This window comes from Rattus rattus, chromosome 3 (assembly GCF_011064425.1).
Source record: "Rattus rattus isolate New Zealand chromosome 3, Rrattus_CSIRO_v1, whole genome shotgun sequence".
Classification (NCBI taxonomy): domain Eukaryota; kingdom Metazoa; phylum Chordata; class Mammalia; order Rodentia; family Muridae; genus Rattus; species Rattus rattus.
The window spans coordinates 63,032,778-63,058,101 of record NC_046156.1 but is presented as its reverse complement, the minus strand read 5'-3'; the positions used below and the strand labels follow the sequence as shown (position 1 = coordinate 63,058,101).

Genomic DNA, 25,324 nt, shown 5'->3' with positions numbered 1-25,324 from the left:
CCTCCAGAATAAAAACAAAAAGGACGGGACACAATGTAACTTTAATTTTTTTTAAACTTTATTTTTGATGATGGTTCTTAAATGCTTTAACCTCCCTTGTAGCTCACCACCCACCAGAAGTAGTGGAAAAGAAGGGGTGGGGGTGGGGGAGTAGACCTGTTTAGAAAGGTTCTTCAGAGCAGCTCCCATCTGTGTTGTCTGGAAATTGTCAGTTCAGTTCAGGTTGGCAGGGGCGTCTCCATTCACTTGAAAAGACCTCATCAGATACTCCATCAGTCCCGTTCGGTAGAGTTGGGCTAATGACAGTGGTGATACGACTTAGCAGAGACAGCCAGGCCTCAGCCTCAGTGCGGGTCACCAGGAATTCTCGGTTGTGCCTCTTTCAGGGAAGTGAAGAGCAGTGAGGACACAAGACCTACAAGCCTTGCACTGCTAGCTGTACCAGCCAGCCAAGCTGTCTCCATCACTCTGTGGTGTCCTATTTATACCCTCCAAACATCACCTGTCCTCCATGTGATGTGTGATGTCCTCCATGTAGCACGGCTCTTGACGTGTATCCAATCAGAGTTCAAGGAAGCAGCAAGAAACTGCAGCACATCACCAGAAGTTTTTTGGTGCACTTCTCTCTATGGAGTTCCAACAAATGCAGCTCAATTACGCAATGTAAGGCAGACCAATACATGCGTGTTGTTAGCAAAGAATCCTTCATCACGTGTCCTTTCACGTGTTTCTTTAGCAGAACATCCTGTCTCCTATGTCTGCCTCAGTGAAACATTCTTTCACGAGTCTGCCTTAGCCTTTCACCTGTGTCCACTTCAGGAAAACATTCCTTCATGCGTTTGCCCCAGAGAAACGCCATCCAACACAACTGACTTTCCTAAGAACCCTTAAGTTTCCACTTCAACACCGGTGTTCTCAGGATCAGAAGCTGGTGACAGCACAGTAGGAGGGCGACCCTGAGGCATATGCTTCTGAACTGAAAGGTGAACAGATAATTCCAGGATGCCACCCAAGTGCTCCGATGACAGTCCTGTGCCACCTTGCCTTGTCAGCGTCAATGTTTGTCTTTCTTACTTATTTATATGTATGGGTACTTTGTCTGCGTGAATGTCAGTGCATCATGAGGGTGCCTAGTGCCTCTGGAGAGTAGAAGGGGGGCATCAGATACCCTGGGATTGGGATTACAGACGCTCCTCAGCTGCTCTGTGGGTGCTGGGAACTAACCAAGGGTTCTCTGCAAGAGCAGCAAATGCTTTTAACCACTGATCAATCTTTATCCCCCCCCCCAACTGTTTTTTTTTTTTTTTATCTTCCTTGGGTAGGTTTATGTGGCTGGTTGATTTCTGTAGTGGTTAAGAGTCTTTTGTGCTGCCTACTGAGACATATTTTCTCTGAGAGACACTGATTTTAGATAATTAAAAAATCTTCAGTCTCAGCTTTAGGGAAAAACTGGTTAGTCTGGTTTAAAATGCCCAAGGCCACTACCAGTTTGGCACCACTTAATACAATTAACTTTAGTATTTAGAATTTTCTACTGTAAGATAGGGTCCGACGTTAGCTGGGGACTGGCCTCAAACTTTCTATGTAGCTGAGACTGGATTTGAACTCTTGGTCCTTCTGCCTTCGCGTCCTAAGTACTGGGCACTGAGATTACATGTCCATGTCTAACTTTCTCCAGGAAAGCTGTTTTTCTCCCAGTTAGAATGTAAGGATGTGTACAGACTTCCTCTCTGTTGGTGTCTTTCAGTTCAATGTCTCACATAGGGACAAGGATTCTTGCATCATGTGGGGGAGGGTTTCCAGTTCCCAGCTGCTTGCAAACATAACTGAAGCCCTCTGCCCCCCAGAGCTAGAAAGACACTTACCCAAGGACAGCTGTAGGGTTTGAGGATTCTTGTATCATGTAGGGGGTTTCCAGTTCCCAGCTGCTTGCAAACATAACTGAAGCCCTCTGCCCCCCAGAGCTAGAAAGACACTTACCCAAGGACAGCTGTAGGGTTTGAGGATTCTTGTATCATGTAGGGGGTTTCCAGTTCCCGGCTGCTTATAGACATAACTGAAGCCCTCTGTCCTCCAAAGCTAGAAGCACCCCTTCCCAAGCACAGCTGTAGTGCTCATCGCCCATACTGCTGTGCCTCATAGCTCCCATACTGCCGTGCCTCATAGCTCCCATACTGCCGTGCCTCATAGCTCCCATACTGCTGTGCCTCATAGCTCCCATACTGCCGTGCCTCATAGCTCCCATACTGCCGTGCCTCATAGCTCCCATACTGCCGTGCCTCATAGCTCCCATACTGCCGTGCCTCATAGCTCCCATACTGCCGTGCCTCATAGCTCCCATACTGCCGTGCCTCATAGCTCCCATACTGCCGTGCCTCATAGCTCCCACTTTGATGTGGGCCTTGGGCAATTTACTTTCGTCTGAGTTTAGCTACAGACTAAGAAAGGCATTACTGTTCTGCTTTAACCACATGGAAACGGCAATCTATCTTCTCTCTTTTATTACAGGGGACAGTGCTAACGCCAGCCGTCCCCCACAACACAATTATGCAGCTGAATTTCCTTACATTTGGGGAAGTTGCAGGGGTCAGCACAGAATGAGCCTCATCCTGGAAAACCACCTCCCTGATAATGGTTTCTCCCCTGCCAGGTAAGTTTTTAATTTTCCTTTTCTTTACTCTAAAGACTCTTATTTTTTGCCACGTGTATAAATGTGTGACTGTGTGTTGGCATGTGCGTGGGAGTGTGGGAGTGGCCCTTGGAGGCCAGAAGAGGGCATTGGGGTGCCCTCACCCCCAGCTGGAGCTACAGGTATTGCACAGTGCCTGCTGTGGGTGCTGGGAACTGAATTCAGGTCCTCCGCAAGAACAGTGCCTGCTCTTAACTATGGAGTTACCTCTCTAGACCCTAGCTTTTTTTCTTGTCCTGAGAGTTTGGATGTGTGTGTGTGTGTGTGTGTGTGTGTGTGTGTGTGTGTGTGTGTGTAATATGATTTACTCATTAAATATGGAGAGTGAAGTATTTATTTTAGATTATTACTCTTACCATATGTTCTCAGGAATATCAATTATGTATCATTTGATTTTTTTAGGCAGGTCTAGAGAACTGGGTAGCTCAGGCTGACCTGAAACTATCAGTCCTCCTGCTTCAGGCTTCTGAGAGCTGGGATCAGAAGTGTGAGCCACCATCTGGGCTAGAGATTGTTAGTTTCTTCCTTTTTTACCTTTTCTCCCTCCTCCCCTCCTTCCATCCTTCCTTCCCTCTCTCCCTTTCTTCCTTTGCTCTTTGTTTCCTTCTTTTCTTTGTGACGGCATTTTCTCTTTATTCTAGTTTGGCCTAAAACTCTTTTCTGTAGCCCAGGCTGGCCTGAAATTCTCCATTTTTCTGCCTTTGTCTTCTGAGTGCAGGAATTACAGGCATGCACCAGTCTGCCTGAATATTTATTTCTTTTTTTGTGATGATGAGCGTCAAACCTGGGGCCTTGTGTATCTAAGCATATTACCACTGGGCAGTATTAATGCTGCATTTTCCCCCATTTAACTTTCATGATATTCTATTCTAACTGTCTCATCCTTGAAGTTCTATTTTCTTTGGTCTATTGCAGCTCACACTGACCTTGAACTCGCTATGTACCCAAGAGTGGCCTTGCACATCTGATCCTCCTGCCTCTGCCTCCCAAATGCTGGGATTGCAGGTTTGTGCCCCTACCCCCAGCTCTGCTATGTTTCCTGGAGCTCCCAGAGTAACTTTAAAGATCTAAACCAGGTTATCTCATTCCATTATATAAAATTCCCCAGTCCTGGGGCTGGAGAAATGGGCTCAGTGGTTAAGAGCACTGACTGCTCTTCCAGAGGTCCTGAGTTCAATTCCAGCAACCACATGGTGGCTCACAACCATCTGTAATGGGATCTGATGTTTTCTTCTGTTGAGTCTGAAGACAGGAACAGTGTACTTATATATAATAAATAAATGAATCTTAAAAATGTCATCAGGGGGTTGGGGATTTAGCTCAGTGGTAGAGCGCTTGCCTAGGAAGCGCAAGGCCCTGGGTTCGGTCCCCAGCTTCTAAAAAAAGAAAAAAAAAAGATCCCCCATCCCTTCTATTTGGATTTAGAATAGAATCCAAGCTCATTGTGCTGCCCACAAGACTCTGCATTGGTCCTGTTGACCTTCAGTCCCATACCTGCTATTTCTTCCATTGCCATCCATGGCCTCCACACTGACTCTTCTTGACCCCTTTATACCTAGAACTCTCACCTCTGGGCCACTGCCTGGTGTGTTCCTGTATCCCACTTCCAATGCAAGAAACTCCACAAACCTTAGCAAGTCCTTTCTGGACCATGGTGCCTGGTGGATGCCAGCACCTGTGATTGGCATTGCTCTTATATGTTTCATTCACAGCACTTGTTCTGCAGTGTTGGGGACTGAACCCAGGGCCCCGAAGGTACCAGGCGAGCACTGCTGAAGGACACCCCAGCCTTGGCTCACAGCACTTGTTATAATTTGTGATTATATGCTTATTTCTTGACTTTTCATGAATGCATGTTCCACCAATAAAGGGAACATGTGCTTTTTATTTAGTCATCAGTTTAGTATAGTGCCAGCACTTACAGATAAACAACTGCTGAGTGTATAAACGATGAGTTAGACCGTAATAGTGCACACCTGTAGCCCCAGCAACCTGGGAGTCGAAGATAGAATTAGGCTCAGAAGTTCAAGACTAGTCTGGGCCACAGTAAGAGTCCAATCTCTTGGAAACAATGAGAGAGTCATATCCTTGAGGGACATGCTTAAGGGCCTAAATCATGGAGAGGTTGACAGAAAGACCCAGAAGGCTTCTGAGCAAGTGAGTGGCAGAATCACAATTCTGTAATGACTGCAGAACTGGAGTGTCCAAAACGATCCAGCCATGAGGAGGATGCTCTCCCAGGACAGGCTGGTGTGAGGCAGTAGCCACAGAGCTCAGCTGGGTGAGGTTCCAAGGAAAGCCCGAAGCACGTGATGTGTGCCAAGTGAAGACTGTGGTTGTCCTGGTGTTAGGTCAGCTTGGAGTTCTACCAGCAAGGCAGAGATGCTGCCCACACTGTGATTTACAATGTGGAAACAGGAATAGTGGAAACTCCAGGAGACCTGGGAGAGGGGTTGGGGAACTGGATAAATATTACATTCTGGCCCTCTTGACTTTTTGGGGCTGTCTAAACTGTGAGGCGATAAGAAAGAGGGAGAGAAAAAGAGACCAGAGAGAACAGAGCAAGAGAGATGTGGAGGAGAGGCCAACTTTAGCCTTACCATTTAGGCTAGGAAGTGTCAGGGACTCGGGTAAAGCTGCAGAGCCAGCCTGATTGAAGAGTGGTTCTCTCCGGACTGTCCGGAATGCGTTCAAATCCAGGTCTACTCTCCATCCGTGAGCTTCTGTTTCCAGATCGGCTCATCACAGACAACGGTTCTTGTTGTAAGTGTGGGTGAGAGTATTAAATTAGCTCAGGGCTTCTTAAACTTTTTTCCTTCTCAGCTATTTTTGCCTGGGAAATTTATAAAAGACCCTGTGCAGATAGATATAAAACAGGTATATAGGTCAAACCTTTGCTGATAATAAATTGTAAAGGTATTTATTTTAAAATAATATTTTGGCATGTATATGATTTTGTTAAAATGAACGAAAAATGGAATGCTAATGACATGGATGTGCTTGCTTAGTTTTTTATTTAAAAATGTTTGTTTCCTTATGAGATTGCCTCCCCTTTTCCCCTTCACACTCTCTCATATACCCCTGTCCACTCCCCTTCAAATTCTTGGTCTTTTTTTTTTTCATCAGTTGTTGTTGCATATATGTATGCATTTGCACATACATATATATTCCTAAGTATAACCTGTTGAAGTCATGTAGTGTGTTACTTGTGTGCGTGTTTTCAGGGCTGACCGTTTGGCACTGGACAATCAATGGTTGTGCTCCTCCCTGAGGAGGGCCACCTCCTGCTCCCAGCTGTCCTCAGTTGCCTATAGTTCTGTGTGTAGGGTTGAGGCCTAATGGGATTATCCCCATCCAGTTTGGCACGTCTATTGTGTCAGACTTCTCAGCCCTCGTTTGGGAGGTCATGTTGGTGAGACTTTACAGGCATTGCTTCTGGTGTTACTGGGAGATACAACCTCACAGCAAAGTCCCTTTTCCTCTGACTCTATTAATCTTTCAGTCCCTTCTTCTGCAATGTTCTCTGAGTTTAAATGCAGGGATGCTTTGTAGATTTTTCCATCGGGACTGAGCTCTGCGACTCTCCATTTTGTTCGGTTGTGGTTTCCTGTAGTGTCTGTTGCAAAGAGAAGTTTCCTTGATGAGAGATGAAGATAACACTTATTCGTGGGTATGTGGACAGATGTTTATAGACTGTCTCAGGGATAATGCTGGCTTAGTAAGCTAGTGGTTATAGATCCTCCTCCAATAACCTTGATTTCACTAGCACTGAGCTGTTAGCTTGGTTTCCAGTATCAAGCATCTTCTTGTTGAACAGGTCTTAAGCCCAATTAGAGAGCTGTTGATTACCACCAAGGTATGTGTGCCATTACTGCACCCGTGGGTTATGCTGCCATGCTGGTCATTGCTGTGGCTCATAGGCATCATAGCTGGGTGAGAGTTGGCTGCCTCCCTCCTCTCATCATAGTTGGGTCGGATTATTGGTTGCCTCCCTCCTCTGGAAGTTTCCATGGTGCCGCCTGGTACCATGAAGGCCAGTCTTCAAGGAGGGGGCATTTGGGTTGGTTCCAGTTCAAGAGTCTCTGAGCTGTTTCTGAAGTGTTTGGTGTCTTCATCAATAGGGATTTACTTTCCACCTCTGGGGGATAACCAAGGGCAACCTGCTTGTTTAGTCTTACATAAAGAGTTAAATCTTTTTTTTTTTTTTGAAACAGGGTCTCCCTTATACATCACTGGCTGTCCTGGAACTCACAGAGATTTATCTGCCTCTGCCTTCCAAGTACTGGGTTAAAGATGTGTGCCACCATGCTCAGCCAATCTTGGCTGAATATTTGCTATTGCAGGATCAAGTCGGCAACTCAAATGGCAATCTTTTTTTATTTTTATTTTTTAATTTTTTAAAAAGATTTATTTAATGTATATGAGTACTGTAGCTGTCTTCAGACACCAGAATAGGGCATCGCATCCCATTACAGATGGTTGTGAGCCACCATGTGGATGCTGGGAATTGAACTCAGGACCTCTGGAAGAGCAGATAGTGCTCTCAACCACTGAGCCACCTCTCCAGCCAATCTTTTTTATTTTTAAATATTTTACTTATTTTTATCTTTAGAATATTTTATCCAATTTTCATTTTATTTCTTCATATGTTCACACAGTGTGTTTTGACCATATCCGACTCAAATCACCTACTCTATTCCCTCAGACCCTTTCATAATTTCCCCTCCTGTGTCATGTCCTTCCTCTCCTTCTCCTCCTCTTCTAAATAATCCACTCAGTCCAATTAGTGTTGCTTGCGTGCTCATGGGCGAGGGTTATCTATAGTAGCATGGGCGACTTACCAACAGCCACCTGCCCTGAAGAAATAGGACTCTTCCTCCTCAAGTAGGCACTGTAAGAAGATCCTCTGTTGGGGTGCAGCCCCGTGAGTTCCTCTTGCATCCACGCTGGAATGTTGACCGGCTTGATCTTCTGCAGGTAATCATATCATATCAAAAGCCACATCATACCTGGACGACAGCGTTCCACAGCACTTCCGGCTCTCCTCCCGCTTTTACGGTCTACATTCCTTTACGTTTTCTGAGCCTTGGTGAGGGGAAAGGAAGGGTTGTAATTTGATGGAAATGTTCCATGAAGGGCTGGGAGATTTATTATCAGCTCTTTCACCAATTACAAGTTTGCTGCCCAATGAAAAATGAAGTTTCTCTGAGCAAGGCTGAGATCAGCACTAATCTATGATTGTGAACATAAATATTTTGAAGGCAGTTGGATATGTCAATTTAGCAAAAATAGTAGTAGCTCCCCCTGCTAGTACCCCAGGGCCTATAAGTTTCCTAGACATGGGCTTTGGATTTGTTATACAGTACTGGGCACAAATTCCTCCTGTGGACAAGGGTTTGAACCCAATCAACAAGTTACTTCTATGTCTGTCATATGCCAGTATCGTATCTGGGGGTACATCTTGTTAGACAGTTGATTATCATAGCATGCATGGTCCAATGGTGAGTAAGATCATTGATGCCTTTTCTTTCTCAGTGGCCTGTATAGCACCCTGTCACTCTGAAAGCTAGCTAATAGGGAGGAAACTTCTAGATCACTTTTGTCTTAGTTATGGTTTCTATTGCTGTGAAGAGATAACATGACCAAGGCAACTTTTATGAAGGACAAGATTTAATTGGGGGCTGGCTTACAGTTCTAGAGATTCAGTCTATTATTGACATGGTGGGAAGTGTCCCCGCCATCAGGGACCCAGTTATTCAGGGTCCCGAAGGGGCACTACCCTTGGGCCTAAATGGGGGGCGAGAGAAGAAGGAGACCAAGCAAAAGTTCTGTTGTCAAGGTCTCGTTTATTAGGATGAACGTTACAGCTTTTAAGGCTTTCAGGTAGGGGGAGTGACTTTTGTGAAACATGAAGGAGGGGGAGATGAGGGTATAGGCAGTGATAGCTGGAGGCAAAGAGGTCAGGCAATGAGGTCAGGTGGTGGAGACACCAAGTGTTGACTGAGGAGATAACTGATTTTTGCTTAGGCTGAAGCATCCCGTGAATGTTATCTTCCTGTGCTGTAAATTCATGGGAGAGGCTCTTAGAGGAGTATGTGTGGCCAAGAGTCACGTAGCCACTTTGAGCTATATACAGTCACAAAATGGCCAGGCCCAAATCCAATATGGCTCACTACAGGGAAGCATGGCACTGTGCAGGTAGACACGGCGCTGGAGAAGGTGCTGAGAGTTCTACACCTTGATCTGCAGGCAGCAGGATGTGACTGAACAACTAGACTGGGCGTGAGCTTCTGAGACCTCAGATTCTTCTTCCTAGTGACACACTTCCTTCAACAAGGCCATACCTACTTCAAAAAGGCCACGCTTAATAATGCCACTCCATATGAGCCCATGGGGCCATTATTGTTCAAACTACCGTATGTTCTGTCTTGGTTTCTCTATGTTTGAATCAGTGTGTAGTCTTCATTGATAGCATCTTACTGTCTAGCTGGGCTTGGGAGATAAGAGCAGTGACAATAGTCTGTGCTGTTTTAGGGGCTCTGAAGCATCCCTGATCAATAACCACAGGGACATAGCCTATACTAGGCATTGAGATTTTCTGTTAGTAACTCATGTCTTCTAGGGGAAGCACTGTCCATCCATGTGGACAGGCAGACATAGTCTGGGGAACATCTGTGTTCAAACTCTTCTTAAAGTTAAGAAAAAACAGTTTACACACTAGTGAGTTTTCCTAAGTCTGTCTGTCTTTCTTTGTTTCTTTGTCTCTTTCTTTCTTTCTTTTTTTCTTGTCTTTTTGAGATAGAATTTACTAGGTAGCCTTAGCTAATCTGAAACTTATTTTATAGACCAGACTGGCCTTAAAGTTATAGAGATCCAGCTGCCTTACAGGTGCGTGCCACCATTCCCAAGCACTCAAGCGTGCGCGCGCGCACACACACACACACACACACACACATGGCAGCAAGAGCCTTTACCTACTAAGCCATCTCCTCTGTCTCCCTTTGCCTTCCACTTTTTTTGGGACAGGCTTTCATACATTCCAATCTGGCCTTGAACTTACTGTGTAGCTGAGGAGGACTTTGAATGTCTAAGCCTCTAACCCTTGAGTGCTAGGATCATAGGCCTGTGCTAGGATCCCAGGAGTATACAGTGTCAGGAACTAAAACCAAGACTGTGCATGCTAAACAAACACTCTGTCAGCTAAGCTATGTTTCTAGGGTCCCCAAACAGCAATTTTATTTCTTTTTTTAATTTGAGACAGGGTTTCTCTAGGTAGCCCTGGCTGTCCTGGAACTTATTCTGATGCTGACTTCAAACTAATGAGATTAAAGGAGTGCACCACCACACCTGGCCACAAGCAACAATTCTTTTTTTTTTTTTGGAGCTGGGGACCGAACCCAGGGCCTTGCGCTTCCTAGGCAAGCGCTCTACCACTGAGCTAAATCCCCAACCCCGCAACAATTCTTAAAATCAAACATCCAAACATAATACAATCCAAAAATACATTAATTTGTTACGAATTTGCTGAAGGACGATGACATGAAAATATTAATAGTCTTTGTTTTCCAGGCTGAAGAGCTGGCTCAGCAGTCAAGAACATTGGCTGCTCTCTTTTTAATTTTTTGCAGTTTAAAGAAACATACCCCTGCTTTTATTAATAAAGAAAGTAAAACAGACAAACAAACAAACAAACAAACAAAAGCGACATTGCAGGGTTGGTACCCGTAAACATTGTGATTCCACTGCCTCCATTACGGCAAAAGGAGTTGACATAAGAAGAGGCCACACATTGTTCAGAACATCTGTGCTGGTTTGAGCTGGTGGCCTCTGCCTACAGGTTTTAAATCTGGGGTGAGGGCAATGGGAACAGAAAAGGAGGAGGGTGTGGGGAGAGGTATTAAGGGATGAGGAAGAGAAGCAGAGCTTAAAACTGCACCACAGCGTTCAATCTTAGTTCCCAACTCTGCTGATCATAGTTCATTTCCATGTTTATGGATTGAAAAATGAAAATACTCTTGATAAATCAAGATATAGTTCTATACCCATTGACATCACTGATGTCGTAGTGAGAAAGGTTCAAACTTCCAGTGCAAACCTTTCAGACTGTGCAAACCTGATAGCTCCCCTCAAGTTTACTGGCACTGCACACCCATTGTCTCTGGGCTTCTCATTCATGTCACTGTGAATGAAGGGCTGTGTGATGATGAATAGTGTGGGCATTGATGAATCCGTTTGTCTCATTGGCAGACAAACTGCCAAAGGCAGCCACAGAGACAGCCATTTTGGCACTGGTGATGTGACGTGTGTGATTTTCAAAGACTACACCCAAATTATTAACAGAAACGTCATTCATAAAGGATTCAGGGTCAGCCATGCCCATTTTCAATCTCTTTGTTGGTCTTTCTGATTCTTCGCTGCACATGGGGTTTAATTCTGAGTGATAAAATCCAGTGTCAAATAAATTAAAACAATCACTTTCACCATTGCTGGGCAGGGTGAGTCACTCTTCCGTTACGACAGGCACATGATTGACTTGTCCACGGGGTGTGTTCCCCAGTGGAAGAAAGCTATCATCCAGACAATTCACATCTGCGGGGTTACAGACAGCTGCTACACTGTTGGTCAAAGCTGTCAAGTCACTGGCAGCGAAGGAGCTGACAATGTTCAGCGGCTGACTTGGAATGGGCTCAGGCCGGTTAGAAGTTAAGACTGAAGAACTGACCATATCAGCCAGAGACTCTGTTTCATCTACGAGATGACCCACATAGTCCGTAATGCCAGGGTGATGGCTATAGCGTTTCTTTCCAAATTTTGTCTGTTGAGCAAAGTAATCATAGCGTTCTGACTTCTTCCACATGTGGTAGAAGGCTACACACCTGGCAACAGTTCTAGATCTCACCTTAGTTTTCCGAATGAGATGAAAATCTTTTCCATTAGGGCATGTTCAAAACTTCGGCACTCCTCTTCAGTCCATGCTGTCATTCCTTCTTGAGACGTCTTTCCATTACAGCAGTACCTTTCAGTTGCTTCCTTTATATTGCGGTTACACTTGAGAAGTTCATATAATGCCTGTTCGTTATCCCTGGTGTGTGTGCCTGAAGAAATTCTGTCTAGGACTTAAGATCTTCGGAGGACAAAGACCCAAACTGGGCTCGAACTTCTAAAGGAAGCCTCCAGCTCCGCCATATTAGTTCCCGGATGGGGCGCCTGAGCCAATAGCAGCTGCAGCCCAACCCACCAGGCCACACTGGTTGCTCTTACAGAGGAGTTAAGTTTGGTTCCTAGCGCCCACATGCAGCTTAGAACCACCTGTAACTCCAGTTCTCGGGAATCTAACTTTCCTCTGGTCTCTGAGGGCTCCTGTGCATACCCTTCCCCACACATATACATAGTTAATAAAAATAGATCTTAAAAAATGTTTCTATAAAAGTAGAAAACCTTGTACATACAGCAGAAAGATCGCAAATCGTAACGTAAACTAGTCTCAGGTCTGGGCAGTGTGTTAGCGTTCATTGCTGCCGCGAAGCCTTGCATACCACAAAGAACTTGTTTGTGCTCAGAGCCTAAGGCTGCAGTGAAGCTGTGTGATCCCACACTCTGATTCATTGTATGTTAGCTTTTGAATTAATCTCTGGTTGTTTGTTCCAAAATCTTTTATGGTTGCCAAAGTTTTTTGTGACCCAACCCCCCGCCCCCCTTTCAGTTGTGACTGAATCCTCAGATCCCTCTGTAGATAGGGTTGTAACTCACAGTTTGAAAAACCAGGACCTAATATATGTGCACACTATTCAGTACATTTAGTTTGTTTCCACCTACCTGCTGACTGCTTTTTTTCCTTCTCAGAAGGACAAATTCTCTGTCTTAAACCGGGGCAGGTTCAGGTAATTGTTCATGACTCCACTCAGGAATGGTCTTGTCATGAGAACCTGACTCTTCATCCTGGGCTGGCGAGCTCGGTTCCTGTCCCAGTATTCCAGGAGTCAGCTTCATTTCTTCCCAGAAGGAGTGTCCCTCTATGAATCCAGAGCCAGTGCTGAATAACTGGGCAGGAATAAGGCTTTTCTTTCTTTCTTTCTTTCTTTCTTTCTTTCTTTCTTTCTTTCTTTCTTTCTTTCTTTCTTTCTTTCTTTCTTTCTTCCCTTCCCTTCCCTTCCCCTTCCTTCCTTTCGTCTTTCCTTCCTTCCTTTCTTTTGTTCGTTTGTTCTTTCTTTCTCTTTCTTTCTTTCTTGACAGGCTCTCATTCTTATGCAGCCCAGGCTAGTTTTAAATATGCTGTGTAATTGAAACTGGTTTTGAACTTCAGATCTTCCTAGCTCCTGTTCTGGAATTACAGGTCTCCACCAATAGACTGGAGATGTGAGTGATCTTAAAGGAGATAGGTAGGGGCTTATGTATCCCAAACTGGCCTCAAACTTTCTATGTAGTTGAGGATTATCTTGAAGTCCTAATCCTCCTGCCTCACTTCCCCTGTGTAAGGAGGATACCACTGCACCAATTTATGGGATGCTAGAGATTAAACCCAAGATGTCCTGAATGCTAGGCAAGAAGACTACCAACTCCCCCCCTCTTTTTTATATAAGGTCTCTCTGTGTAGCCGTGGCAGTCCTGGAACTCCCTTTGTAGACCAGGCTGGCTTCTGCCTCCAGCCTGGTCTGGAGAGCTGGGATTAAAGGCCTGTGCAGGAACACCTTTCCACCTTTATTGATCTGTGAGCTCCAACTGAGCCTTAGCTGAGACACTGAGCATAGTCAGCAGCTTCTCCTCTGGTTGCTTTGATAAAAATCCTGGGTAACAACTTAAAGTTGAAAGGATTCATTTTGGCTTAGGTTTGAGAGGGTATAGCCAATTATCCTGGGAAAGTGGGAGGAAGTAGTGCTAAATCAGCAGAAGGCTTATGCTCTGTCAGCAAGTCCAGAAGCAAAGGGGTGAATGGGACACTTGGCCTGGCTCTAGCCCTCAAGGCCTGCCCTGCTTCCTCAAGTTAGGCTTCATATCCTAAAAGCTGTACAGTTTCTAAAACAGAGCGGCCAGCTTGGGATCAGTGGGGATGTTTTCTGTCATGACACAGGATTAAACCCAGGGTTCTTTGGAAAATCTGTTGTGTTGGATGGTGTTTTGCTGGGGCAAACACTTGAAGAAATGTTTTCCTGAAGCAGACACAAGTGGAAGGATGTTTTGCTAAAGCAAAGGAATGTTTTTTGCTGAAGCGGACACAGGCAAAAGGATGTTCTGTTAAAGCAAGTACATGAAAGGGCACGTGATGAAGGATTCTGTGCTACTGACACACACGTATTGGTCCGCCTTACACTGTGTTGTTGAGCTCCATTTGTCGGGACTCCATAGAGAGAACTGCACCAAAAACCTTCTGGTGGTGTGCTGTGGCTTCTTGTTGCTTCAGCAGGCTCAGGCTGATTGGCAGAGTGATGTCAGACTCATGACAGACAGACTCATGTGCCGAGGCAAGACACATACTGAGACAAGGCCTGTGGAGGACACGTGATGTTTGGAGAGAGTAAATAGAACCTGACGGACAGTGACGGAGACTGAGCTAGGCTTGCTTACAGAGCTAGCTGTGCAGTGTTTGTTGGTCTACACCTTCACTGATCGTTACTTCACTGAGAGAGGCACAGCTGAGAACTCCTGGCATCCCTCCTGGTCCCTCCTGCTGACTTGTGCTGAGGCTGAGGCCTGGCTGTCTCTACTAGGTAGTGCCACTTCTGCTGAATTGTGTTTGCTATTCCGACTCTACTGAACTGGACTGCTGATATATCCATAAAATGTGAATGGATCAAGCTGACCTGTGAACTAAACTACTAATTTCCTGATAACACAGGTCTACTGCCCCCATATCCTTTCTTTTTTGCTACCTCTGGTGAGTGGTGGGCTAGAAGGGAGGTTAAAACATTTAAAAACCATCATTAAAAGGAATCTTTAAAAAAATTAAAGTTAAATAGATTCTTAGCCCCTCATCCCCTTTATTTTGAGGCAGGGTCTTGCTAAATTGTTCTTGAATCTGTGACCTTCCTACCTCAGTTTCTTGAGTTGCTAGATCAGGCCTTGATGATAGATTTAAAAAGAGATTCATTTTATTTTAAAGTGCGTGTGTGTGTGTGAGTGTGTATCTTTGTGTGAGTAGATATGAAAGTATGTTGTGTGTCTATGTGTGAGTGAGTGTGATATGATTGTGTGTGTGTACCCATGCACACTTGTGATCAGCATGGGATTCCCAGGAACTAGTGGGTGCTGGGAACTGAACTCTGGTCCTCCACAAGCCCAGTATAGGCTCTTAATAAGTCATCTCTGCAGCTCCTGAAAGATTAATTAAAGTTATGGCTGGGTGTGGACATGGCACCTTCAATCTCAGTATTTGTGAGCCAGAGGCAGGTAGATCTCTGAACTGGAAGCCAGGTTGGTCTACATCGTCAGTAGCTGGTCAGCAAAGGCTACACAGTGAGACTGTCTCAATAAACAAACAACAAAGAAAAAATAGAAGTAAAAAATTAAAATAAAGATATAATAATTACTTTACTTCAAATTTTTTATTTCTGTGTATTCAAGTGTGCACATACATGCGAGTACCTGCCAGAAAAGATCTTCTGACCCCCTGAAGCTGGACTTATAAGCAGTTGTGAGCCACCAGGTGTGGGTGGGGACCTGAACTTCTAGGCCTCTGCGAGAACAGCACAAACTCTTAACTACTGTGCTATCTCTTCACCCCTGAAAGGACTTAATAGAATTAATGTTAATTACTGGGTCAAGATTCAAGTATGGATCCCAAAGTCTTAACTCCTTTACCATAACTGATCTCTGAAACCACTTTCTCATGAGTAACACCCTAGGTTTAAAAACACTGCTCCCACTGAGTCACCTGTTTCCTTCCTGAAACTGGCTACCATCCCTTTCTGGAATGAGGAACTTCCCTGAGTTCATCGGAACATACCAGGACATGGCTCTCAAGTTGGATGCTTCTGAGAGGATCGCTAATCACTTTCATTTGTGTGAATTCCTCTCAGCACCAGTTCCAAGTAACACTGTCCACTGTTGGCCCTCTCCTCTGGAAAGTGGTGGAGCCCAGCTTCAGCCTCAAACCTGCCTGACACAGGCTTATGTACTTGCTGGGACAGCAGTCAGCCTCTGGCTAGGGAAGTCCCTGGGAGTTGGCAGCCAGAGTACAGATGTTCTGAGCTCTTGATTCAAGCATCGGGTGGCAGGCCCTCTGCAGCCTGGCTGCCAGGAGCTGTGGGATGTGGAAGCCTGGCTCCAGTCCTTTCAGCTACAGTGTGGAGGGATGATGGTCCAGATGGTGGCTCTTTTCTTCTATCTTTTCACAGGCAGGGCACTTAAAACGACAGTGGAACCAGAAGTCTAACTGGTTTTAATTTAAACTATCAAAACGTTCCCCTTTGTGACCCTGGAATGTAATAAATCGTCCTTTTATGTGTACACAGGTTGACTCTGATACATGGCATAGAAAAACCACACTTTATGGGGCACATTCAAAGAATGTTCATTACCTAGTGATGTGGTATCATGACTTTAGCTGGGAGGAAGTACATCGTGGATGCTCCACCCAGATTAATATTGGAGTCTATCTTGACTGAAAAACGAGGACACTGGAGGTTTAGGCATAGCTGTGGATTGTGAGTGGTTACAATGGATGAGTCACCAAAATTTACCCAAGAACAAACAGACTCTAACAGAAAAACAAAATAGAAAGTTCATCTGGAATTCTTGGGGGAAGACTTGAAAAATACGTATAGTCCTAGAACTGCATACGTGTGAGTTGGCAGGTTAATAACAGCTAATATACTAAGCCACCGATTTAATTCTTAAATGAAAATGCAGGCTGAGGGTGTGGCTCTGTGGCAGAGCATTCACTCAGCATGTGTGAGACCCCGGGTTCCATGCCCTATACAAAGCCAAACACACACGGAAAGAAAGGAAGTGCATGTTACCTGTTCCACCCAGGTTAGCCTCGCAGTCTATCTTGCCATTACAAACTGAAAACTGAGAGCACTTGGAGGTTTAGGCATAGCTGTGGAAGAAGCGGGCCCTTCTAGCAATGTGATGGTAGCTCCTAGGAAATAATCGCATGGGTTATTTTTATTTGCTATGTATAATTAAAAGTGCATTGCCATTTAAACTCTGACATCTAAGCACATTTGTACTATTTGGCAATGATATAGGGCAGTGGTATTTGTAGGTAAATGTTAGGTCAGTGGTAGTGTATTCGCTTACAATGTATAAGGCTCTGGGTTCTATCTTTAGCATTGGGAGAGAGGGGGGATGTTTGAATAATTCATGCTGTGAAAGCATTTGCTAATTTACATTATTTGAAGATTCTAATGAGACAGCTATTTAACATATGCTGTATTGACTCATTCGTATTAGAACATAAGTCTACTATTCTTTCTGGGGATCCTTGTAGAAAAAGTGCATTGAATATGCTGCTTTCCCTACTAGTATTAGGAAATTCACTTAAAGATCTCATTGGGGAAGATCGATTAGCATTTTGAACAAGAGTTCAGAGTCCCTGGTTTCCCCTCCTCATAATCTGGTTTGTATATCGACCTTACTCACGGCCTCTATTTCTCTGCAAAGTTTCCAGTTAGTCCAATGCTTCAGCAGCAGTTGGAGTCCCTCAAATGTCACAGCAGTCAACAAGCCTGTTTCCTTGCAGGATGTTTTCCCTAGCAGTTTAAGGAGAAGAAGAGCTGTTGCCAGGGAGAATTTTTTTTTTTTTGAGAGATGTGGTATTTTCTGATGAAATCTTTAAGTCTCTGACTTGGATTACAGTGAGAAGAAAATATGGAAGTCCAATACTCTGAGAAACATCACATTCCTATATCTTTTACCACCGACTACCTGGATCTGTATATGAGTGATGGTTTCAAAGCTGTTTAGCAACAGCTGCATGTGGAGACGTGTCAACAGCCCCGTCGCTTGCAGTCTGAGGCAGAAGGATCTTGCATGGGAGGCTACTCTAGGCTGCAGTAATGAGGTGAGGTCATATTACTAAATAAAAAGGAAGGAAGAAAGAAGGAAAACCAAACCAAACCAAACCAAACAAAACAAAACCAAAACCAACCAACCAAACAAACAAAACAAAAACAAAACAAAACAAAAAAACCCAGAACAGAGCAAAACAATCAACCAAACTGTGTAGTAGGACAGCAACATTTTCTTCAACTTGAGGAACAATTTTCTAAGTAACACTTCCAGCCTGTTGTCTCTGGAGTTCTTCTTCTTCTTCTTCTTCTTCTTCTTCTTCTTCTTCTTCTTCTTCTTCTTCTTCTTCTTCTTCTTCTTCTTCTTCTTCTTCTTCTTCTTCTTCTTCTTCTTCTTCTTCTTCTTCTTCTTCTTCCTCTTCTTCCTCTTCCTCCTCCTCGTCCTCTTCTTCTTCTTCTCTCTCTCTCCCTCATTCTTTTTCTCATTTTAAAAATATTTTATTCTTTTTTAAAAATGTATTTACAATCCAGCTGTCACCTCCCTCCCAGTCCGCCCCACCCCCAGCTCCTCATCCCATTCTTCCTTCCCCGTCTCCAAGAGGATGCTTCTCCACCATATATAGCATAGGACTTCATGGTCTGGCCTCAGTGGGGGAAGATGCACCTAATTCTCCAGAGACTTGAGGCCCCAGGGACGGGGGAGGTCTGGTGTGTGTGTGTGTGTGTGTGTGTGTGTGTGTGTGTGTGTTCTTTCCATCTCTGGGATTACTTCTTAACCTATTGCTTTACTTACTTATATACGTGTGTACTCAGGTGTGTGCCATGTGCATATGCGGGTGTCAGAGGACAACTGTGGGCCTTCTCTTCTTCAACTGTGTGGGGCCTTCAAGTTGATGGTGAGCACCTTACCTGTTAAGCCCTTTTTTCTCTCTAGCCCTACTTTTCCATAACTTTATGTACTTAATCTATCTGTTTCTACTGTTCAGTGAAAGGTAAGCACTTGACACCGTCTGAGCGTCTTTGAAGAGACTGTTCATGAAATATTCAGGATTTGTTTATCGATTACTGAGAAGGTGTTGGTTATCAGAGCCTGGTTCACAAGCTCTCCTTCTGTGGATGGAACCTAGGCTCTTTCTAGGCAGGGGCTCTCCCACTGAACCACAGTCACCTTACCGTTCCTTTATATTTTCAAGGTTATTTACTTCTCCAATTACATTTTGTCTTAGTTTGCTTGTTTATTGCAGATGAAGAGATACATTGGGTTAAATACGGGGAAAGCGGCTCAGAATTTCCACGTCGCCTCTGAGTGTGTCACCCTCCAGGGACTTTCACATGGTCCATTTCATTGTGCTCCTGATTGGTTTTCACTGAGATGCAATGGTGGTTTTTGTGGTTAGAGGTTGGGGGAACAGTGTTTTTCTTTTTCTGACCACATTCACCTGAAGAATGACTCTGGTGAATGGTATAAATGCCTACAGAGAGGCTGAGAGGGTGAAGATCTGGGTGTTGGGTTTTGGAGGGTGCTAATTATTCCCACCTTCTTCCCTTTGAAGCTCAGAGAAAGACTCAAACAGGCCTCCCAATCACAGCCATGGACCAGATGATGCAATTTGGAGCTGAGGCTATGTTGTGGTTTGAATGGTCAGCCTCTGCCACAGGTGCCTATGCTTGAACAGTTGGCTCTGAGATGGTTGCACTATTTTGGGAGATTGCATGACCTTTTGGACCTATTTGGGGACTTGAGGCTACAGGAGTGGGCCTTAAGAGTTACAGCCCATCCACAGTTACAGCATGAACTCTTAGCTTCTAGGTGGCACTCTTAGCCAGCAACGTCTTCATGCTCCTACTGCCGTGAGGCCATCCACAGCCACACCTCCTTCCATGATGGATTATACCCACCCAAATCATGAGCCAAAATAAATCCTTTCTCTTTGAAATTGTCAGGGATTGGCCGGTGATAAGGAAGTAACTAATACAGAGGCCGTTGCTGTTATAAAACTGACCATATTGTTTGTAACTCTTTGGTGGTGGTTGGTAGGCGGAATGTGGAGGAGTTTAGAATTGTGGGCTGGAGAGGCCCTAAAATCCTGTAGTCAGGGCTTATACTGAGCCGTTCTGGTAAGTGCTCAGACCATACTATTGATAGATAGATGGACACTATTTAGACTCATGAGGATTCAGAGGGGACGAATGGCTAGGGGTGGCAGTGCATACCTGTGATCCAAGTTCTTGGAAGGTGGAGGCACCAGAATTGGGAGTTGGCTACAGAGCAAGTTTGAGGCCTGATTGAACTACACATGGAATTTCTCAAAATAGACAAAACAAAGAACATCAAAGAAAAAAAACCCCAAACTAATATACGCCTAAATACAACAACAACAATGACAACAACAACAACAACAACAACAACAACAACAACGATGACGACGACAAAGCAAGGATTATAGCAGACCCTGGGCTAGGTGCCGTTTATGTTGCATTCAGGTAAAGGAATTGGCTGTGTGTTCTGTCCTAAGAATTTGAGTGAAGTCGCATTCAGAAGCAATAGACTAATTTATTTGGTAGAGAACATTGCCAGACAGATCAGCATTCAGGATGTCACATGGTTATTGATCACCGTCTTTAGCTATGTTTCCAATAAGAATTTCTGGAGTGAAAAAATGCAGAAAATGAAGAGTTTTAATGTGCACAGGAGCACGAGCCAAGATAAAGTTGCAGAAGGGGCAGATAGGGTTTTTGCAAAGAAAATACCTACAATTATAAAGGCAGGAGCACAATTAAGGGCAAACTATGCAGCTTGCTTTGGGACAATAGGAACGGTACATTAAAGGTAAGCAAGACTTTACTCACTGAAGGGTTCAGGGCATGGAACTGAAAACCTATTTGAAAACATTCATTTGAAAGGAGAGGGTCTGCAAGGAAAGCGCCTCCTCAGGGTGCTTTTGGCTTGAAAATGGCTGCCTAGGGGAATTTTCACTGACTAAGTTACATACTTAGATACTGCAGCCATAGTCCAAGTGGGTCAGGCTACATTTCAAGTTGGCAGTAAAAACTTGGGGCTATTTTCCATGTAGTTCTGGCTTGGCAGGCAAACAAACCTCAAGATTCATGGGCCAGTGGAAATTTGCACAAGATTCCACAAAGCTGCTGAGGTCAGGCAATATGCAGCATTCTCTGTATAGAGCCCTTGAGTGGGTTGTGCATAAATTTGAAGCCCATTTCCAACGTAGATTCCAGGATGTTTGAGATGCCACGAATCTGAACTTCTGCAGGCACTGAGGAGAGTCAGGCCAAGGGAGAACACACGTATACCACAGGTTGCAGGGCTGGAGGGGCAGGACTGTCCAAACCCGTCGGAGCCCAGAGGATGCTGTCATGAGCCCCAGATATTGGTCGTGCAATTGTTGCAAGGTTTGGTATCTGTCTGTGTGAATTCTGGTCTTTCTTTAGTCTGCTATTCTTTTGTATTTTTCCTTTTGATATTTCTTCTTTTAGGAATGGATATGTTTGTATCATTGTATGCTGGAAGTATGTAATTGGTTTTTTGAAAATTTTTTGGGAGTTCTTGTTTTGAGTCTCAGAAGAGACCCTGGACTTCTGAAAAGCACTGGGACATTAAGAGTACAGGGAGCGGGGTTGGGGATTTAGCTCAGTGGTAGAGCGCTTGCCTAGCAAGCGCAAGGCCCTGGGTTTGGTCCCCAGCTCTGTGTGTGTGTGTGTATATATATATATATATATGTATATATATATATATATATATATATAGTGTATGTGTGTGTGTGTGTGTGTGTGTGTGTGTGTGTGTGTGTGTGGCGTGTGTACCCTGCGTGGAGCTCAGAGGCTAAGTTTGAATGCTTTTCTAGCTATTATCCAAGGCAGGGTCTCATATTGAACTTAGAGCTCATCAACTGGCTAGACTAGCTGACTAGCAGGCCTCAAGAATCCTGTCTTCTGTGTCCCAGCGCTAGGGTTACATATAGGTTACATGTATGAGCTGCCATGTCCAGCGATTTATATGAGTTCTGGCAATCCAATCTCAGCTTCTCATGTTTGAACAGCAATCACTTTGTGGACTGAGGAATTCCTCCAGCAACTCTAGTGACTTTTAAAGTTGTCCTGAATGTGTGACTGCATCCTGCATTATGGGGTGGCCATGCGACCACCCTGCTGGAGGCAGAATGTAACGGTTTGGATGGGAACTGTCTTCCACAGACTCATGTGTTTACAAACTTGGCCCACAGCAGGCAGTGCTGCTTCAGGAAACCAAGAAACCTTTACAATGTGGGACTAAGCTAGAGGGAAGCAGGCAGGCCTTAAGGAGTCACAGCCCCGCCCAGCTTCTGTTTGACCTCTTTGCTTTCTGGCTGATGACATGATGTAAGCAGTGTCCAGTGGTCCTTTAACCCCAACATGGAGTTGCTCTTGCTTCTGTGACTTTCCTCATTATAATGAACTGTTATATCTTAAATCACTAACTAAAAACAAATTCTTCTTCTCTTAAATCTTTTCTTTTAGGTATTTTTATAATAGTGATGGGAAAGTAACCAGTGCAGGCCAGTAAGATCTTTTTATTATTTAATGTGAATGGGTGTTTTGCCTGTAAGTATGTCTCTTCATTCTGTGCATGCAATGCTCAAGGAGGCCAGAAGAGGGCAGTGGATTCCCTTGGAAGATTACAGCTGCTCCGTGGGTTCTGGAAACTCCATCCTGGATCTTCTGGGGGAGTGCCAGTGCTCTCAATGCTGAGCCACCTTTCCAGCCCCAAGGCCTTGATATCTTTATCATGGACAGGGGTGTAGCTATTTCCTCGGGATCGAAACATCCCTCCAAAGCTCAGGAAGTAAACAAAACTTTCGAGTCTCAGGAAGCTCCTAAAACAATATTCACAAGGTGCCTCCCTGAAGGTACAGAATCGGAAAGGATTTGTGGGGAGAGGAGAACTGTTGATCCGTTGAGCTGCCTGCAAGCAGAGCAAGGTGTGCCGAGGGTAAGTCGTTCCCCATGCTAGGGTGGACCTTTTCCTAATGCAGCTGCCTCTGACTAGTCCATGCTCTAGTAAGTAACCTTAACAAACTCACGACTTCACTACAGACGTTTGCTCATGCCTCCCCCGGAAAAATCACACAGCAGGAGGTGTGGCATCTCACACTTCCTCATATAGAAGCTGCCCAACAACAGGCCCCATGGTGGTGGTGGACCATTAGCAGAGGGAGGGAACACAGAAGCATAGGAAGGAGCAGCATCGGGGTGAAGAGAGGACAGAGAGAGCACAGTCTCCTCAGAGACATGGAGAGGGGGCGTGGAGTGAGTAGCTCCCTCTGAAGAACTCTTCTAAACTGCTCCCACTCCATAGCAAGAAGGGAGTTTCTGGTAGCATTGAAGAGAGCTAATTCCATAGAATGGTCGGGAGTCAGTTTTCAGAAAGTTCATGCTTTGGGTAGAGGATTGAGCGTATCTGGAAATAGGGTATTTCAGGGAGAAGAAAAGATGTTGGTTGTGAGGGACAGCACCCGAGCCTTCGTTCACCATCTATCAAACACTTGCTTTGTGCTATGCACTAAGGGATGGAGGGTTTCATGAATATTTCTAGTGATCTATATCTATCTGATCACTATACCTATAGAAATCATTATATATCCATTATAGCATTAATAAAATGTTGTTATTGAGCCGTGGGTAAGAGGCTTCAGAGGTGCATTGAGAAGCGGCTAACTGCATGCATGTGTGTGCTCAGATATGCAGGAGACCTGGGAAGCAGATTCAGGACAATACCCAGAGGAAATGACCTCCGAGCCGAGCAGAAGAGGTGATTCAGAGGCTGGGGGTGACGCTGGAGAGATGTCTTAGTGGTTAAGAGCAACCTGGCTGCTCTTCCAGAGGATCCAGGTTCAATGGCTTATAACAGTTTGTAACTCTAGTCCCTGGAGATCTGACAGCATTTTCTGGTTGCTCAGGGCACCGTATGTGTATGGCACACAGACATACGTTCAGGTAAACATTCATACACATAAAATAAATTAATAAATAGATAAAATTTCCCCAAAAATAAATCAAGAGGCTGGAATATAGCTCCACTGAGGAAAGACTTTCCACGAGAGTACCTGGCATGGCTTGGGTCACGAAAGGGTATGGCTTATACTGCAGCAGAGGACGTGTGCCTAGGGTAGAGTGCTGTGCCTTGACCTTCTAATTCTTCATGTCCTTTAGTCTGGAGAGATCTGAGGTTTTAAATAGTTACCCTGGTGGCAGAGCTGAGGGGGGTTTAGAGTGAGGACCAAGAGCAGGGGAGGGAGGAGCATCGGGGTGTGTCTGCAATAGGACCAGATGATTTGGAAGAGGCCTAAGCAGTGTGGACAGGGTCCAGACCTGTTTAGAGACAATAAGCAGACTGACCAGACATCTTGTTGGCAGGCAGGAAGCAGGAGGCTGGGCAGAAGCCAAGTGTCTGGTTTGGAGCATTGGGTGGATGGCGGTGTTCTTTGTGGCACAGGGGGAAGCCTGGTTCATCCATCAGTCTGTCTCCAGTCTCCATTGTTGCCCTCTGGGGACTTTGCTTAGCTCCTTTTCTGGGTCCCAGTGGCGAGATGTTTCCTGTGTTCACTCCTCAGGGGTTTGCAGCTCTCCAAGGCTCTGTTTACCAAGCCTGTCTTCTAAGCCCTCATGGTCACTCCTGGGACTCAGAAGAGACGTTATTATTTGCTAGTGTGATCAGCGGTGTGCTTTCAGGCATTGAGATCAGAGAGGGATCCCTGGCCCTCTGGCTCCTAACCCCAAGTGACCCCTGTTGTCACTCAGCAGCCGTGAGCACACTGGCAAGAGCCTGTGCTCGTGAAGAAATGAATAAGACCTAATTTTTACTGGAAGGTGGAGGGGGGCGGTGCTGATTTCAAATCCAGGCCACAGTACATTTGTAGGAAACAGGAAAAGGTGCCAGAACCAGAGATGCTACGAAGACAGGCTCCTGGACCCCAGTGCGGCTGAGACCGAGGCTAATTTGCTGGGCAGACGGAGGTTGGTCTCAGCAGTAACTATCCTTAAGGCTTCTCAGGATCACTGGTGGTTGGAGCACGCAGGAGATTGACAGCACTAAACAACTCATCTTTAAATCTCCTTGAGTCCCACTTTTCTTTTCTATCACGTAGGGTGAGCTTTTCCACTCCTGGGATGGTCTTTTGAACTAGGTGGGATAATCTATGGAAAGCACTTGACACACAGTAGTCCCACAACTACAGGGATACCCACCCCATCCCCTTAGGATACCCACCCCATCCCCTTAGGGATAGCAGTCAAGAATGTAAGGCATGCGTTTCCTTACGCTGACCATCAGAAGAGTCATGGGTAAGATTTAATAGAACAGATCATGAATGACTTAATGCACCTTGATAAGAAAAAGAACTTCAAAACTTATTTTAGGGTGCAGGGGATATTAAAAGTAATCCTTGTGGCAAAAAGGTGTAGGCCCCGAGGTGTGGTACCACTTACCCAACATTGCAGGGTGAGTCAGAGACAGCACACAGACTTACACCTGGCGTGCTGATAGTGAGACCATTGCTCTCTCCACTGTACTATCCCTGAAAAGGGGAGAGAGAGCCGATCTGGGTAGTGTTCAGGCTCTCATTTCTGACATTCAACTCCTCTTTCCCCTATCCTAGACTAGGCATTGAAACAGGTTCCTGGTATCTGTCTT

General features: G+C 45.0%; 1 protein-coding gene and 2 pseudogenes across 1 annotated transcript in view; 1 reads left to right on the top strand and 2 right to left on the bottom strand.

Annotated features, from left to right (window-relative positions):
• Window positions 1–2,505: 2,505 nt before the first annotated feature.
• On the bottom strand, window positions 2,506–2,658 carry LOC116897518 (annotated as a pseudogene).
• Window positions 2,520–25,324, top strand: part of S100a3 (S100 calcium binding protein A3) — a 41,005-nt gene continuing 18,200 nt past the window's right edge. The window contains exon 1 of the mRNA XM_032897839.1: window positions 2,520–2,650. Coding sequence (XP_032753730.1) covers window positions 2,632–2,650 — 19 coding nt within the window. The 5' untranslated portion in view covers window positions 2,520–2,631. The remainder of the gene's footprint in view (window positions 2,651–25,324) is intronic.
• On the bottom strand, window positions 10,866–24,169 carry LOC116895166 (annotated as a pseudogene).